The sequence below is a fragment of the Lepisma saccharinum genome, chromosome 8 (genome assembly GCF_977018435.1).
Source record: "Lepisma saccharinum chromosome 8, izLepSacc3.1, whole genome shotgun sequence".
Lineage (NCBI taxonomy): Eukaryota > Metazoa > Arthropoda > Insecta > Zygentoma > Lepismatidae > Lepisma > Lepisma saccharinum.
In genome coordinates this window covers 78,209,338-78,223,455 of record NC_139236.1, presented here as the reverse complement: position 1 = coordinate 78,223,455, position 14,118 = coordinate 78,209,338, and the positions used below count along the sequence as shown (strand labels likewise).

Below are 14,118 nucleotides of genomic sequence, written 5' to 3'. Positions count from 1 at the left end.
CGGTTCAAGATAAGATTTTTTTCTCGGACGAAGTGGATTTTTGCCGCCCCCAATTTCTATCGTGCCACCCCCTAACTTTTCGTCTCCCTATTTTTCACCATTCCTCAATCAAGAACATGGCCATATTATATATTTACGATTTTAACGAGGAAAAATAATAGCCTTATGTTTTTAACTGTTACTGTTAAATAACACTTTTATTGTATACATGTATTTATTTAATGCCTGCATAATCTCTTAGCTTAAATTTCTACATGATTTTGCAGTATCCTTATTATGTTATGTAGCAGTACCATCAATTATTTTTTGCCTACATAAATCCAGCTCTTTTAAAGAATAAATCCAGCTCTTTTAAAGAAAATAGCCACGCTTGTACGTATAAGCTCTCTCTTGACTTTTCCTGCTGGTTCCTATGATGATATACTCTACCACTACTTTTTAAGTTGCTTAAGGTTTCCATCTTTTAGCTCGCAACAAAGAGCAAGAAAAGAAAACAGGACACAAAATCCAAGGACAATGAAGGGTCCTTGCAAATCAGCTAGTCCAAATGGTCGAAGCGAAGCCTGGCGCTTTTTCCAGCCAGAAGAGAATAGTTCGGTCATAGCAGGATAATCTATATACGCCAGCACTCTTTTCTCCCATACCTTGATCAGTCCAGATTCTAAGAACGTTTCTATAAACGTATCGAATTGTTGGACGAGAGGGTAGTTCCTTTTCAACCCTATGACCAGCTCCAACACCACAAGATTTTCTTCCATCAGGGATAGGGGTAGCGGTGGTTTGTCTTTCATAAACTCGATTTCAGTCACGTACCCGCACTCAATGACATCAACGATGTATGCAAAGTCCAAGTTGGAAAACATTTTGTACTTGTCGTCATTGCTTTTGACTCCGAAGACATATCTGTTTGCCAGTATGTCTGTTTGCGCATCCCCCATTTCTCTAATCAGGTCGTAGATGTAAATATATGAAGACCCCCAGTGCACTCCACTCTGTACCAAATCTTCAAGGTTGGCAATACCCTTTTCAAATGTTGGTATGGTGAGGCGAGAGTATAGTCCACTGACATAGCAGGTTACTATGATGGTAAAGAATTGAGAGAACCAAAAGAAGAGATGTCGCAGTGGCCATTCTTTAGGTATTTCAACACTTCCCTGCGTTAACATCCCTAGTATATCCAGCATTGTAACGCTTACCTCCATATAGCGCAAAGGTTTCGGTGATGCTATAACAATGCTGTAAGCAATGGAAAAAGTATGCAGGACAATGATACCTACAACAATTGAAGACAGTAAGCTGATCCATGTGAGTAATTTCAGAGGCAGGACAAGGTTTTTCCAAGGAGTTACCAATTTCGGTCTCTGAGTCACAAACGTTATATAGTTCTTCTCATAACTCCTTGTGAACTGCAGTACGTCATCCCAAGCGTCACTGTACAAGAACCCTCCCAAAGCAATATGAGCTTCATTGTTGATCATGGCAAGAGGAATTCCAGTACCAGAATGATTGCCAGGGAAATAGTCACCCCATAGCACCCCTTCTGGTGTTTCCAACACTCGCCATGTGAAGTTTAAGCGTTTGGCGATTTCGCCCACTATCCGTATCTCTATCCCATCATAGGTCTTGCTTCCACCTGCCAAACTATTATTAATCGTAAACGGGGGATAATGGAACGTACTTATTGTTAGTAACTTTCCGTGAAGATCACTAATCGTTTGTGGAAATATCCTTTCCGAAACTGCAGCTCCATCCTCATAGTATACCGCGTAAAATTCCTCACTAACTAAAGAGAATTTACTGATAATGATACTCGCATTCGACCCACCATTGGTAGATCTCTGTGCTATTACCAAGTTGGTAAATGCTTCTGCTATGGTCAAAGGGAAATGCTCATGAATCAATTCCGTATTATTCCACAAGACGGCCAAGTAGTAAGCTGTTGTTGAGAGAGCTTTAAGGTGGAGCCCTTGTTCCATAAATTTAATCAGGGAGGTAACATTTTCGAACATAACAATATAAAAGTGACATACCCCCTGACGACAATCGTTCACAGCCTTTGTTGTGAAAATATAACTCTTCAGCTTAATTGTTGCACGGTTGTTTCGCAGCAATATTCTTGGTAACTTATCATAGTATTCTTCTTTCTCGGCTACCAGCGTGAAACAAAATTCCTCAGAAGAATATTCGGCCATAGCTGCTACAATCACTGTTGCCAATTCAGTATCTTCCTCACACGTTTTGATGCTCAAACCAGTTCTGGATATTTGAATGTGCGTAAGGAAGAGAAGAGCTATCAAATTCACTTGCGGATTCTCCATGCTGATACTCTCTGAAAGACAAGTAGAAAACTGAGTTGAATTAAATACTATTTTAAGTGCATAGTCCACTGTATAACTTGAGACTCCCAACAGGAGCGTAACGAGACTTCTGGGGGCCAAGGGGCAACTACTTAATGGAGCCTCTAGTTACTGCTAATACAGTGGCTGGATCTACGAATATAAAAAATACGTAGTTTTAGCTTACGGAGTGTAAGTAAGCACTTTACTCACTAACAAATCAAGATTAATGGTTAATTACAATGCTTACATTATAGATTAATTTATTATCATTTACCCAAAGGTATCGATTACTTTGTGAAACTTGATTTTTTTTGGCTATCATTTTCAGTTGAAAGTAAAGCCAGACCACTAACACGTTCCTCACTTATAGTATTCCGGAAATAGGTTTTAATTTTAAATTTAGAAAACGATCTCTCTGCTTTTGCTACAGTAAGATGTGTGTGTCTGTGAATGTGTGTGTTGTCAATTTCTACGGCGATAGAAGAAATTGAAAAGTTGCTATTGAAGGGTCGACTGATCTCCGTAGAGTTATGCAACACACACAACGCCTTACAGGGAAGCCAGTATTTCAGGATCTAGTTGTCCCATTTTTATTGCGGGTGACCGTACATGAAACAAGCCGTTCACACATGAGGATAACTGGAAGTCAATTAACTATACTGTATCACAAGGAGATGAGCAAGCTCTTTCACATCATGCACGTCCTTTTATCTTGTGTTTGAAAGAACTTCTGATAATATTTCTGACTGAAATAAATGTTTGAAATGTTTTTGCAAATCATTCCGGTTTTATGCGAAGCTCAGCGTGTCTAGATCTTTACAATAATAAGGTTGTAGTGGCGTGACCATAGGGGGAGGGGGTTGATGGGGTCATAACTCTCCTTTTAACAAATATAAAAAAAGGACGCCAAGCGCAGAAAAATATGGCAAAATAAGGTCTGAATACTTAAAGAAGTATATGTGACCACACACTTTGTATGTGTCTGCAACTGCTTTCATGTGTTTAAAACGATTGTCCAGTTGTGAGCAAATTGTGTGTATCATCGGGTAAAATATTGATAAGTTTTGTTTACCAGTTCTCTCGGTTGGCAAGTATTTGGACGGAGTTCGTCAAAATGCTTCTTCTTTTGTCAGATAAAGCACTTGAAATCCTCCTACTTGGCACATGTATTTATCATTTCTACAAGTGATTCAAATGATACCCGAAGCTCAGTCTAAGAGAGCGTTTCGTAAGAGATCACATGCAGGCATATCAAGAGAGTCTGATTGTAGTGACTTAGAAGTGATACTCATCTACTCCAAGACTTTACATTGAACAGTCAATAATAAAATGAAATTGAAGGATTCAATTTTCCCTTGGAGGCAAATAGCCTCACTTTTGATTTGACTTCCTGCTTGTTAACATTATATAAGAAATAAACTTTCAAAACACCAAAAAGCCTCTCTTTAAGAATTGACACAACTTCTTATCTTCCTGCCTATCGTGTTGCATTAAGTGTTTTGAGGGTTGGGTTCGGCTTATGTCTTCAAGATTTTCTCTTGCCATCGGAGAATACTGTTACTATATATATACACACACATTCAAAACTGTTACAAGAAACGGAACTCTTTCCCGGTTACCTTCTACAGCATTAAAAACACAAAATTAATTATTACTAACGCAATTTTAAGGTGCAAGTTGTTGCGTTGTGTTTTTTACGAAAACCAATTTCTCGGCCAGCGTTGCAATCCTTACTTAATTGTTTTAAAAACTCCATAATTTTACCCAGATAGCATTATTTGATTATTAGCATAGTGGGACTGCAGGCGTGCAACTACACGAAACCACCAGCTTTGGGCCTAACACGTTACTATACTCTGCCTGCAGCGGACAAGTCTGTTAAAAGCACAAATCAGGAAAATCAATTACAGACTTTGTGCTTTACCTCGGGGGCCCCGGGGAGCAACCTCGGCTGCCCCAGCCTAGTTACGTCCCTGCCTCCCAGATGGCGTATTGGTAGCATTGTGGTTCAGATCCCTATTTAAACTGTAGATTCACTCCTGGTTAACTTGCCTAAGCAATACGTAGGATGGATATGCCACTGTGTTTGTCCCATGATCCATCCATTTCAGAAGTTCATCATCCATCCTCATCGTCGCGATTGTCTAAATAGAAAGCTAAGTAACACATGAGTGGATGCGTTAGAAGTACAAAGTTCCTATATATACATGTATGTGCGTATCTTTGCACACACAAACATGTGCCTTTATTTTGTTGTACGTTCCTTAAGTGCACATCGCATGTGCCAGCTTCCCGAGCCGAAACAAGTTTTTCATGGGTAAGCACACTGTAATATAGTGATCAATAGGGCGAGGATTTTGATGCAAATGCATCTTTTTTTGGTAAGGCAGAAATATTGCATACGTAAGTTAATAAATTGGGATGCCTTTGTTAGGGTATTTTTTTACATTTTTGACCCTTTTTGGAGTAAAGGTCATTTTTTAAAGTTTTTAAACCGTTTGTCTTTTTTCGGCCTTTTAAGAGTCGTATTATGCATTTTTCTACATTTTGGTGAAAGAAGGGGCATTTTACATGCAAATGTAATCCTTTGAAGGAGAGAGGTTCCCGTTTCTTGTCTCATTGCCTTCAGCGCAGTTCTGAACGACTGTGTTTGAAGAAACAAAGAAGTTCTGTGCAGTATTGTTGATACAAGCTGTTGTGTAACAATTCAGCTCATCAATGTGATTTCCCCCTCTATCAGTAAATACATTGTCGCCAGACAGATTATTGCTAAAAAACAAGGGGTACAAAGTTTTGTGCTCTGTATTGGACATTTTGTCAGGGAAGCGATTTGCACTCCATGGAATTGAAGGTGCCTTAACAGCAAGTGTCTCGAGTGATATTGTTAATTTCAAGTACGCTCCTCTTGTGTCGGTGGAAGTCGAGAGAAGTTTTCCATGTACAAGGCTCTCTTGTCCGACAACCGACAATCATTCACTTTTGAAAATTTTCATATGATTTTCATTGTGTACTGCAACTCAGTACTTCAAGTGTAAAAGATGACAAAAAGTGAACTTTCTTACTTGTACTACCATACGCAATGAACATGTGATAGATACTGTAACGTTGATTTGTAATTTGAATTTCTCTTGGTAATTTATAAATTTGTTTTACAAATCTTTCAGAATTTTTAGGTCATTTTTCTAAATTTATAGGGCATTTTCTTGCATGTATTAGGTCATAAATGCATTTTTTAAAGGTCGCGCGTCTAGTTCGTTACACGGTGCAACAGCTACTTGCCTACTTCGATGATTTGGCGCGAAGCAGTGTCTTTGGTGTCTGCACAGTTTGCAGTTGTGGAGGGTGTATGGTAACGTGGTGCCTGCTAACTAATTAAATAAACGTTTAAAGCAGCAGACAGGCATTTGTTGAATCTTCTGAACGTGAACACCGCTATCCGTCTACTTGGTTGAACGACATTTCCTTACACCAGCCTGACACCGGGATACACCTGCACTACACTAGACTGGGCCAATATGTTATCGAGAACGTGGAACATGCCACACCTCTGTCTGCCGTGAATGTCAATATGGGCGGATGCGTTGTGTTGAAAATGCTTCTGTGTAGATTGCTGAGGGAATAAGTGGAACCGATAAGCGTTCTGTGTTATTAGTGTTGTCGTAATGCCGCAACGTAAGTACATAATAGAGCAAATACTGTTTTATGTACCATTCTTATGTGTAAACAAACTACTGCAGAAGAACTAATGGGCGTGAATGCAAACTTTCTTAAAAGATGTGAAAAATGTGTGGCAGTACAAGGACAACATTCCCAATATTCTACGTGACAAAAGTACATGATTACTTGTAATTACTAAATATTCTAAATAAAATAATGAAAATAAATCGTTGCGATTTCGCCGGCAAGTGCTGTGCTTACAGCTGCTACAAAGGCCGCTGTGTAATACAAGGCCTGTTCAAAAAGAAACTGAACTCCATTTGTAAAGTTTGTATATACATTTGTTGAATAGTGGTGTCCTTAGTTATTAAAGCCGTTGCTAACCGGATTAATGCTGTAGATCGCTTTGGATGCAGGCGTGTTGAGTGCCTGCCGCACTTTTCCGTTACCCTATTATGAAGGAACTGGAAGGGCAGAGTATGTGAGAAATTCTGTGTGAAATTGCAGAAAACTTTCAAAAGATACATACGACATGTTACACGAAGCCTATGGAGAGGAATGTTTTAGTTGCACAAAGTACTGCAAATGGTACGGACGTTTCAGATAGGCTCGAACATCCATCGAGAACGACGAAGGAGTAGGCCCCATGTTAAAGTGATGTTGATCACGTCCTTCGACTGGTAGGGGTTCGGAGTTTGTGCTGCATGGTTCCACAGTGAATACAGCATTCTACGTTAACGTCATGCAACGATTACAAAAAAAAAGTGCAGCGAAATACTCCACAGATGTGATAGGACAAGTCCAGGATGGTTCATCACAATAATGCATGTGCTCGTGCCTCACTCGTTGTCCGGGAGTCTTTGAAAAAGCACCAGACGCCTGTTGTCCCACATCCAGCCTACTCCCCTGATTTGGCACCAGCAGGCTTCTTCCTCTTCCCCAAGTTGGAATGAACCTTCGAAGGCTACAGATTCCAGACAATAGAAGAGATCAAGGAGAATTTGCTACGGGACCTACAGGCCATTCCGAAACTGGAGTTCCAGCAGGCACTCCACAACTGCAAGAAACGCTGGGAGCTGTGTGTGCACGGTAGAGGGGAGTACTTTGAAGGAGACAGGTCAATATAGCTGGTGAATATGACCATTTTCTGAATTTTGTAAAAGTTCAGTTTCTTTTTGAACAGCAGGGGTAGAAAAATACAGGTAAAGGTAAAGTGCTCCCCTGTGCTTAGCACCACGCCATGAAGGCGTATAGGGGGTGTGGGGGTAACGCCCCACACTTTCTTGATCCGGTCGTGAGTGGGGGTGATGTGATCAGCATCACGCCCCTGACCGCCTTTACCCCCCAGGGTTTCCCCCAGGTACCCATGTTATTCGACGCTGGGTTGGCGCCGGGGCCGCTTCCATCGTTAGAAAAGTTCCCGGATTTGAACCAGCTGGGGATCGAACCCGGGACCTTGAGCATGGTAGTCAGACGCGTTACCGACTGAGCCACCGCGGCCATTATACAGGGCGCCTGAAAATTTTCACTACCATTTTTTAAATATAACTGGTACAGTATGTTGATGCTTGTGTGTTTTCTGTATGACGTGTATAATTATATCAGAGTAATACACATCCCATTATACATTTTTGCACTGTTGCTAGCTGAATTTTAAAATATAGGGTGGCACATACTGTATCTACCAATATAATTTGGCAACCCTGTCGGAATGAAGGTGCGCATGCGCAGAAGTTTCCCATGCTTAGGCAGCTGCAAGTCTAGCGATTAGTCTGCCATGGAGACGCAGGAGACACTGCGACGAAGGCCCAATGAGGGTCGCCATTAACCAGTGCCAGAGCGTCACAACATGATACGATGGGTCACACAATAGAGAGCCAATGGCAGCGTGCAGAAACAAAAGTCTCCAGGTCGAAGGAGGCGGATTCTGTGGCGCCTGATGCCTCCCAGTGCAGTACCTCCTGCGTCTGCTGAATGAGACCCGTTCGGATGAACGCCTCTGCTGCCACGATTCGTGTCTGAACCGGCCAACGTTCCATGGCAGACTAATTGCGAAACTTGCAGCTACCTAAGCATGGCAAACTTCTGCGCATGCGCACTTTCATTCCGACAGGGTTAACAAATGATATTGGTAGATACAATATGCGCCACCCTGTATGAGGCGATATTGTAGAGTCGACCGTACATTAGAATGTATTTTTTTTACCGACAGAGCCTTCTTAGGGAAGGCCACTCCGGTGCAAGAATTAATTAATTTTAATCGTATCTTGTATTAATTAATAAATTAAACGCTTTAAACATATTCTAAAATGTGTAGCTTTGTTAGTTGGATACATGGCTTTCTGAGACAGCTTTTGCAAAAAAAGAAGTAGTCTGGCTTCTAGGAGTAATTTGCCGGGGGGGGGGGGGGAGGCAGAAAGCTCCTTATATCTCCCCGTCAATGTCGGCGAGTACACCCAATGTAAAATGTGTCATTCGACACAAAACATGTTTACTCCAGTAGGAGTCTACAAAGTGCTAATGATGTACTTTTGGTGCATCAATATCCACAAAGAATGAATTAAAGGACACTTTTATCAGCAGCTGTTCCGTATTATGCATTAAAATGTATCAGTTGAGGTGAGGCACGATCATTTCAAAGATCCAAAATGACACATTTGACTGTGTCATTTGATGCACCAAAAGTAATTTTCGAGTTCTTTGTGATATGTGGCAGAACAAATCTTGTAAACATGGACATTTTGAGTGCACATATAATTGAACTTAACTATACCTCACTAAAACCCAAACTGAATTGTGAGTGAAGTAATTTATTGAAGACAATGAATTATTTACAACATGGTAAGTGACATTTTTGTCATTTCTGAGTTCGTTAAGAAAAGAGGGCTATTAGAAGCTAGCTATACTGTAGATAAATTGTTTTAGTGTTGTGTTTACCAATTTCAGAAGCCCCAATGTAAATTTTATGACGTGGCAATTTCACTCAAAAATGGAAGGATGGCACATTTTACTTTGTGACTCGAAAATAACCAAAATGTTACTTACCATGTTTTACACCCGAGCACTTCAATATCCATGACAAATCATACTCACCATAACAATTAGTAAGTTACAAGAAAATATAGCGTATCCATAAACGTTCAACAATATTCATCAATACTTATTTCTCAACTGACCATCATGACAGCAACCATTTCCCAGAGCAAATGACTTTCTGTAATCTTTCAAATGTTTTAAGATTACATTTACTTGACGCTTGGACACACATTTATTCATAATTTGTTCGGTAATGGAATTCACATTATTTATCATCGACACTTACTTCATATCATGTTTCGGAATACGTCAGGTCTAATGGAATGTAGTGCAAAGACCTAGAGTTAGCCAATATTTTATGGGAAGTAGACACAGAGAAAAGCGAATAAGAAACCAACGTTGTTGAAATATATATAATCAGTAAACGAGGCATCTTGGGGTAAGTTACGCGTTAAATTTTATCGTAATGACCAAAACGCATTTGTCGTAATGGTGCCTGAGGGAAAACTAAATATATAAACGTATATAGGATGGTTTCCATTAATCTTTTACTACGTTCATAAGCAAAGCAATTTAGTTGTATTCTCCATAACACAAAGTTAAGCTCAAAATGAATCAAGTTGACGTTATGGAGATATTTTATTGATAAATCCATTTTTAGATATCGACAAGTTAGGCAAGAGTAGTGTAAAAGTATTGTTTCTACGCCACACTTTGTAGGTATGCATTTGTAGCCTCTTTTTTTTATCAATTGAATATCACTTTTTGACATATTTTGACAATTTTTTGTCGATGTTTTAGCGTTTAGCGATGTTTTAGTAAAATTTCCCTTTTTTCCCACTCACACTTGGTAGGTATGCATTTGTAGCCTCTTTTTTATCAATTGAATATCACTTTTTGACATATTTTGACAATTTTTTGTCGATGTTTTAGCGTTTAGCGATGTTTTAGTAAAATTTCCCTTTTTTCCCCACTCGCACTTGGTAGGTATATCACGATCTTACGTGATATAACTTAACCTATCCTTTTTTTTATTACGTGCTAAACTACACCAGAGCCTCTACATGCTTTGACCTACTTTAGAGTAGACCCAAATGGAGAGTTCTGGAACCGAAAGTGGAGCTCGGAGTGGGGCTCGGTGGAGCTCGACTTAATGGTTTTCTCTTGTAAGGCATACGCTCCATTTTCTCGCAGTGTTGCCAACACCTCACTCGATCACGATCTTACGTGATATAACTTAACCTATCTTACGATTTTTTTTACGATCTTCAGTGATATAACTTAACCTATCATTTTTTTTTATTTGCACACCAAACTGTAGTAGACCCAAATGGAGAGAGTTCACCAACCGAAAGTGGGGCTCGGTGGGGCACGACTTAATGGTTTGCTCTTGTAAGACACAAGCCTTATTTTCTCGCAGTGTTGCCAACATCTTACTCGATCACGATCTTACGTGATATAACTTAACCTATCTTACGATTTTTTTTACGATCTTCAGTGACCTATCATTTTTTTATTTGCAGCATCGACATCGGACGACGATCTAAACCAGGCACGGCATTTTTTACACACTCTGTAGTTCGTGATGGGTTGCAGCGAGGAAGGTTCGGCGCCTACGAGTATAACTTTCAAATCCGAAGAAATGAGCATCGGGGTTGTGATGGTCAGCGTCTGCAGGAAACACATCGTGTGGCAAAATTCGCAGCACGAGTCCGGTACGTCGCAGCAGAAGAATTCAATGCGAATGCCCGGGATGAAATGGAGCAAGCATGCTTCGTTCTCCTGCTGGTCGATCTGGTCGAGGATCAAGCTGAATCCCAATTTTGGAGAAACGACCGCTTTCACGGTGTTTGCATCGGTTCCAAATTGCCTGGTTCCGAAATTGCGATCTTTCATGTGAAAATAAGAAAAAAGCGTTCGCACGACATCGACCCAGTTTACGCGCTCGATACGCTCCCGAACGAATGCAGAATCCTTTTTGGGAAAGTAGCGTTCTTTGCTTGCGTCTAGGTTGAGAGAATCGATGTAGGTGGCCCAAGACCACACGTGGTGCTGCTGCTCGCTACCCTCTACAATCTGGTGGAAACGAAAATTATCGGGCAGGATAGTCTGTTCGAAGGTTTTGTACTGAGTCGATATTCTCTTTTCCGTCCTCAGGAGGCGCAGAAATTGAGTTTTGAACGCATCAGTTTCGGTTACGTCCTGATACAAATCTTTCAGGACGTTCAACTTGTTTTCCAGAACCGTATAATGCAACACCAAGTAATTGATGTTGCAGTGTATGATGAAGAACGTTGGGATGATGCAGCAGAATCGATAGATCAGACCCCAGCCGAGAAAGTAATGCGTGTGGAAACGATGCTGGGTCGTCCACGTGAATTTGTTCAGAATGTGGCTGTCGCAGACGGTGTTCGGAAAAATCGTTCGCAAGTACATGGCCGGATCCTTTCCGAAAACCTTCTCGAAAACGTGACGCCAAGCCAGAGCGTTGATGCAGTCGCTCTTGAAACTAGCCAACGGGGCTGACAGATCGAGCTTCCTCCCCAGATCGAATTGAGTCGCGTGCCTTTCCACGAACTCCAAGTAAGCCTTCGCCGTGGGCCACACGATGCTCGTGACGATCTGATCGACCGAGTCAGTGGTGCGATATCCCGTGTCGAAGTATTCGCCCCACGCTTTCTTGAGGATCGTGATCAGAAAATTTCTCTCTCGCACGTATATGGCGGTCCTCAGCCCTTTGAATTGCACCTCGTCGCTATCGGCCAGTTGCACGACGTATTTTTTCTTGGTCAACGCGAAAAAGTTTTTCAGTACGAATTCAACCTTCACACGCAATTCGGGAACCAACCGCTCGTGCAGGTAATCGATCAAGCTGGCCTGATCGCGTTTATGCATGAGGATGAAAAGCGAATCCGTGTCCATGTACATCATGCGCGGTCGCGGGTTCGAGGGGAAATTTTCGACCACGTCGCGCGATTTCAGTAGGATGGTTCGCGACAGAAAAGTAACTAGAGAAGCACAAGCGCGGGGTGTTCTTCGAAACGAACGAGCCCCCAACGTTTTCCCGTACGGTCTGCGAACGTAAGGTTGGTTCACGTGAGATCGAATTTCTTCGGGAATGTTATTCAGCTCGTACATCTGACCGTACATGCTGTTCATCATCAACTTCGCAGTATTCTGTTTCGCGTCCATTTCGAGCAATTTTTGCCCGGCGGCAAGGTCTTCTTGCAAATTCTTGACTTCCTTTATTTTTTTTACGCAAGGTCATGATCTTGCGGATGCACATGGCGTTGAGCGTATCGGGCGAAAAATACACGTGGAGATCCGCTTCCGTGCAGCCGGTTGGGGATTCGTACTGCCGCGATAAACGTCCACTTCCGTGCTTGCTGGTTCCGGTGTGGAATTCGCGCCACTCCCAAAAGTTCACGTTGAAGGGGGAGAGGCCCGCTCGGGTATAGGGACGTATGAACCCCGAGAAAATTCTATATAAAATAACATACCTGGAAATTATATTCACAGTATAGATTGAATTTTTAAGTTTTGTAATCACCCCCAAGAAATTCTATATAAAATAACATACCTGAAAATTCTATTCACAGTATAGATTGAATTTTTTGAGTTTTGTAATCACCCCCAAGAAATTCTATATAAAATAACATACCTGAAAATTCTATTCACAGTATAGAATGAATTCTCGAGTTTTGTATTCACACCCAAGAAATTCTATATAAAATAACATACCTGAAAATTGTATCGCTATTATATACTAGACTTTTTGATTTCTGTGATTTTGGAGAAAGCATAATGGCATCCACCACTAGTTTCAATCGTAAAAATGATAAAACTGAATGTGTTACTTGTGGGAAGCTAATCTCAAGGAACAATTTATCGGTACACAGGGCAAGATGTAACGAAACAGGTTCGAGAATTAATCGTTCGTTACCTTCTAAGCCTTGTGCTCGATGCGGAAAAATGATCAGCATTGCACATTTAAGTAAACACCTAAAAATTTGCAAACCATCGACCGAACAAGGAACATTGAAAAGAAAAATCGATGATGCAGGAACCGAAGCTTCTACTTCCAAGCAAATTAAATTATGTAATGAACGAAAACCAATTAGATCTGTATTCAACCGTCATATTCAGGATTTCTCTTTTACTTCGGAACCAGGCTGCGACATTCTTAGTTTCTTGCGTGAAACGAAAACATCCGTGATAAATATTCTAAAAAATAAATTGGAAAATAATTCCATAAAAGTATACGTTGATCTATTTTCCGAATACGAAAAAGTCGACGGTACAACAAGAGTGTTCTATCATCGAACAAAAAACCAGGCTCTTTATTTGGCGGACGTCGATAATTTGGACGAATTTTATTCTGATCTTTCAAATGAACTGGTTAAGAAACACGACGATTTCGAGGCTAAAGGGTCGGGATGGTCTCTGTGTGTCTCTCTGGCAAATAGAGAATTCAACGCCACCTTTTGGGGCTCGGTGGGGCTTGCCGTGTTGGCAACCGCTTATTCGAAAAAATCACCAAGGTTTTTGGTCTAACCTAACCTAAAACAGCAAGGAGCTGGCAATTTTGCTTGAGAGTTCACAAACCGGAAGTGGGGCTCGGTGGGGCTCGCAGTGTTGCCAACTTCTTACTCGAAAAAATCACCAAGGTTTTTTTTGGTCTAACCTAACCTAAAGCAAGGAGCTGGCAATCTTGCTTGAGAGTTCTGCAACCGAAAGTGGAACTCGCAATGTTGCCAACACCTACTCGAAAAAAAATCACCAAGGTTTTTGTCTTGGTCTAACCTAGCCTAAAGCAAGGAGCAGGCAATCTTGCTTGAGGCTTGCGTTACAGTGCATAAAGCAAGGTTGCCAACCTACTGGTACTTTTGCCATAGTTTTTTACAAAAAAAAGAAAGAGAAGAGAGGGAGGGAAGAGTTAAACAACCGACGGCCTACCTACAGCTTTTCTTGTCTAACCTAACCTAAAGCAAGGGGCTGGCAAAAATTGCTTGAGGCTTGGTTTACAGCGCATAAAGCAATTTTTGCCAACCTACATATACTAAACAAGGAAAGCGGGCACAGCCGT

The 14,118-nt window shown here is 41.1% G+C and overlaps 1 protein-coding gene across 1 annotated transcript; it reads right to left on the bottom strand.

Moving 5' to 3' along the window:
* Window positions 1-431: 431 nt before the first annotated feature.
* On the bottom strand, window positions 432-2,318 carry LOC145991847 (ionotropic receptor coreceptor Ir76b-like). Its single transcript, XM_083127890.1, has one exon. It carries the CDS (start codon window positions 2,316-2,318, stop codon window positions 432-434), a length of 1,887 nt encoding a protein of 628 aa, XP_082984016.1.
* Between the last annotated feature and the right edge of the window lie 11,800 nt (window positions 2,319-14,118).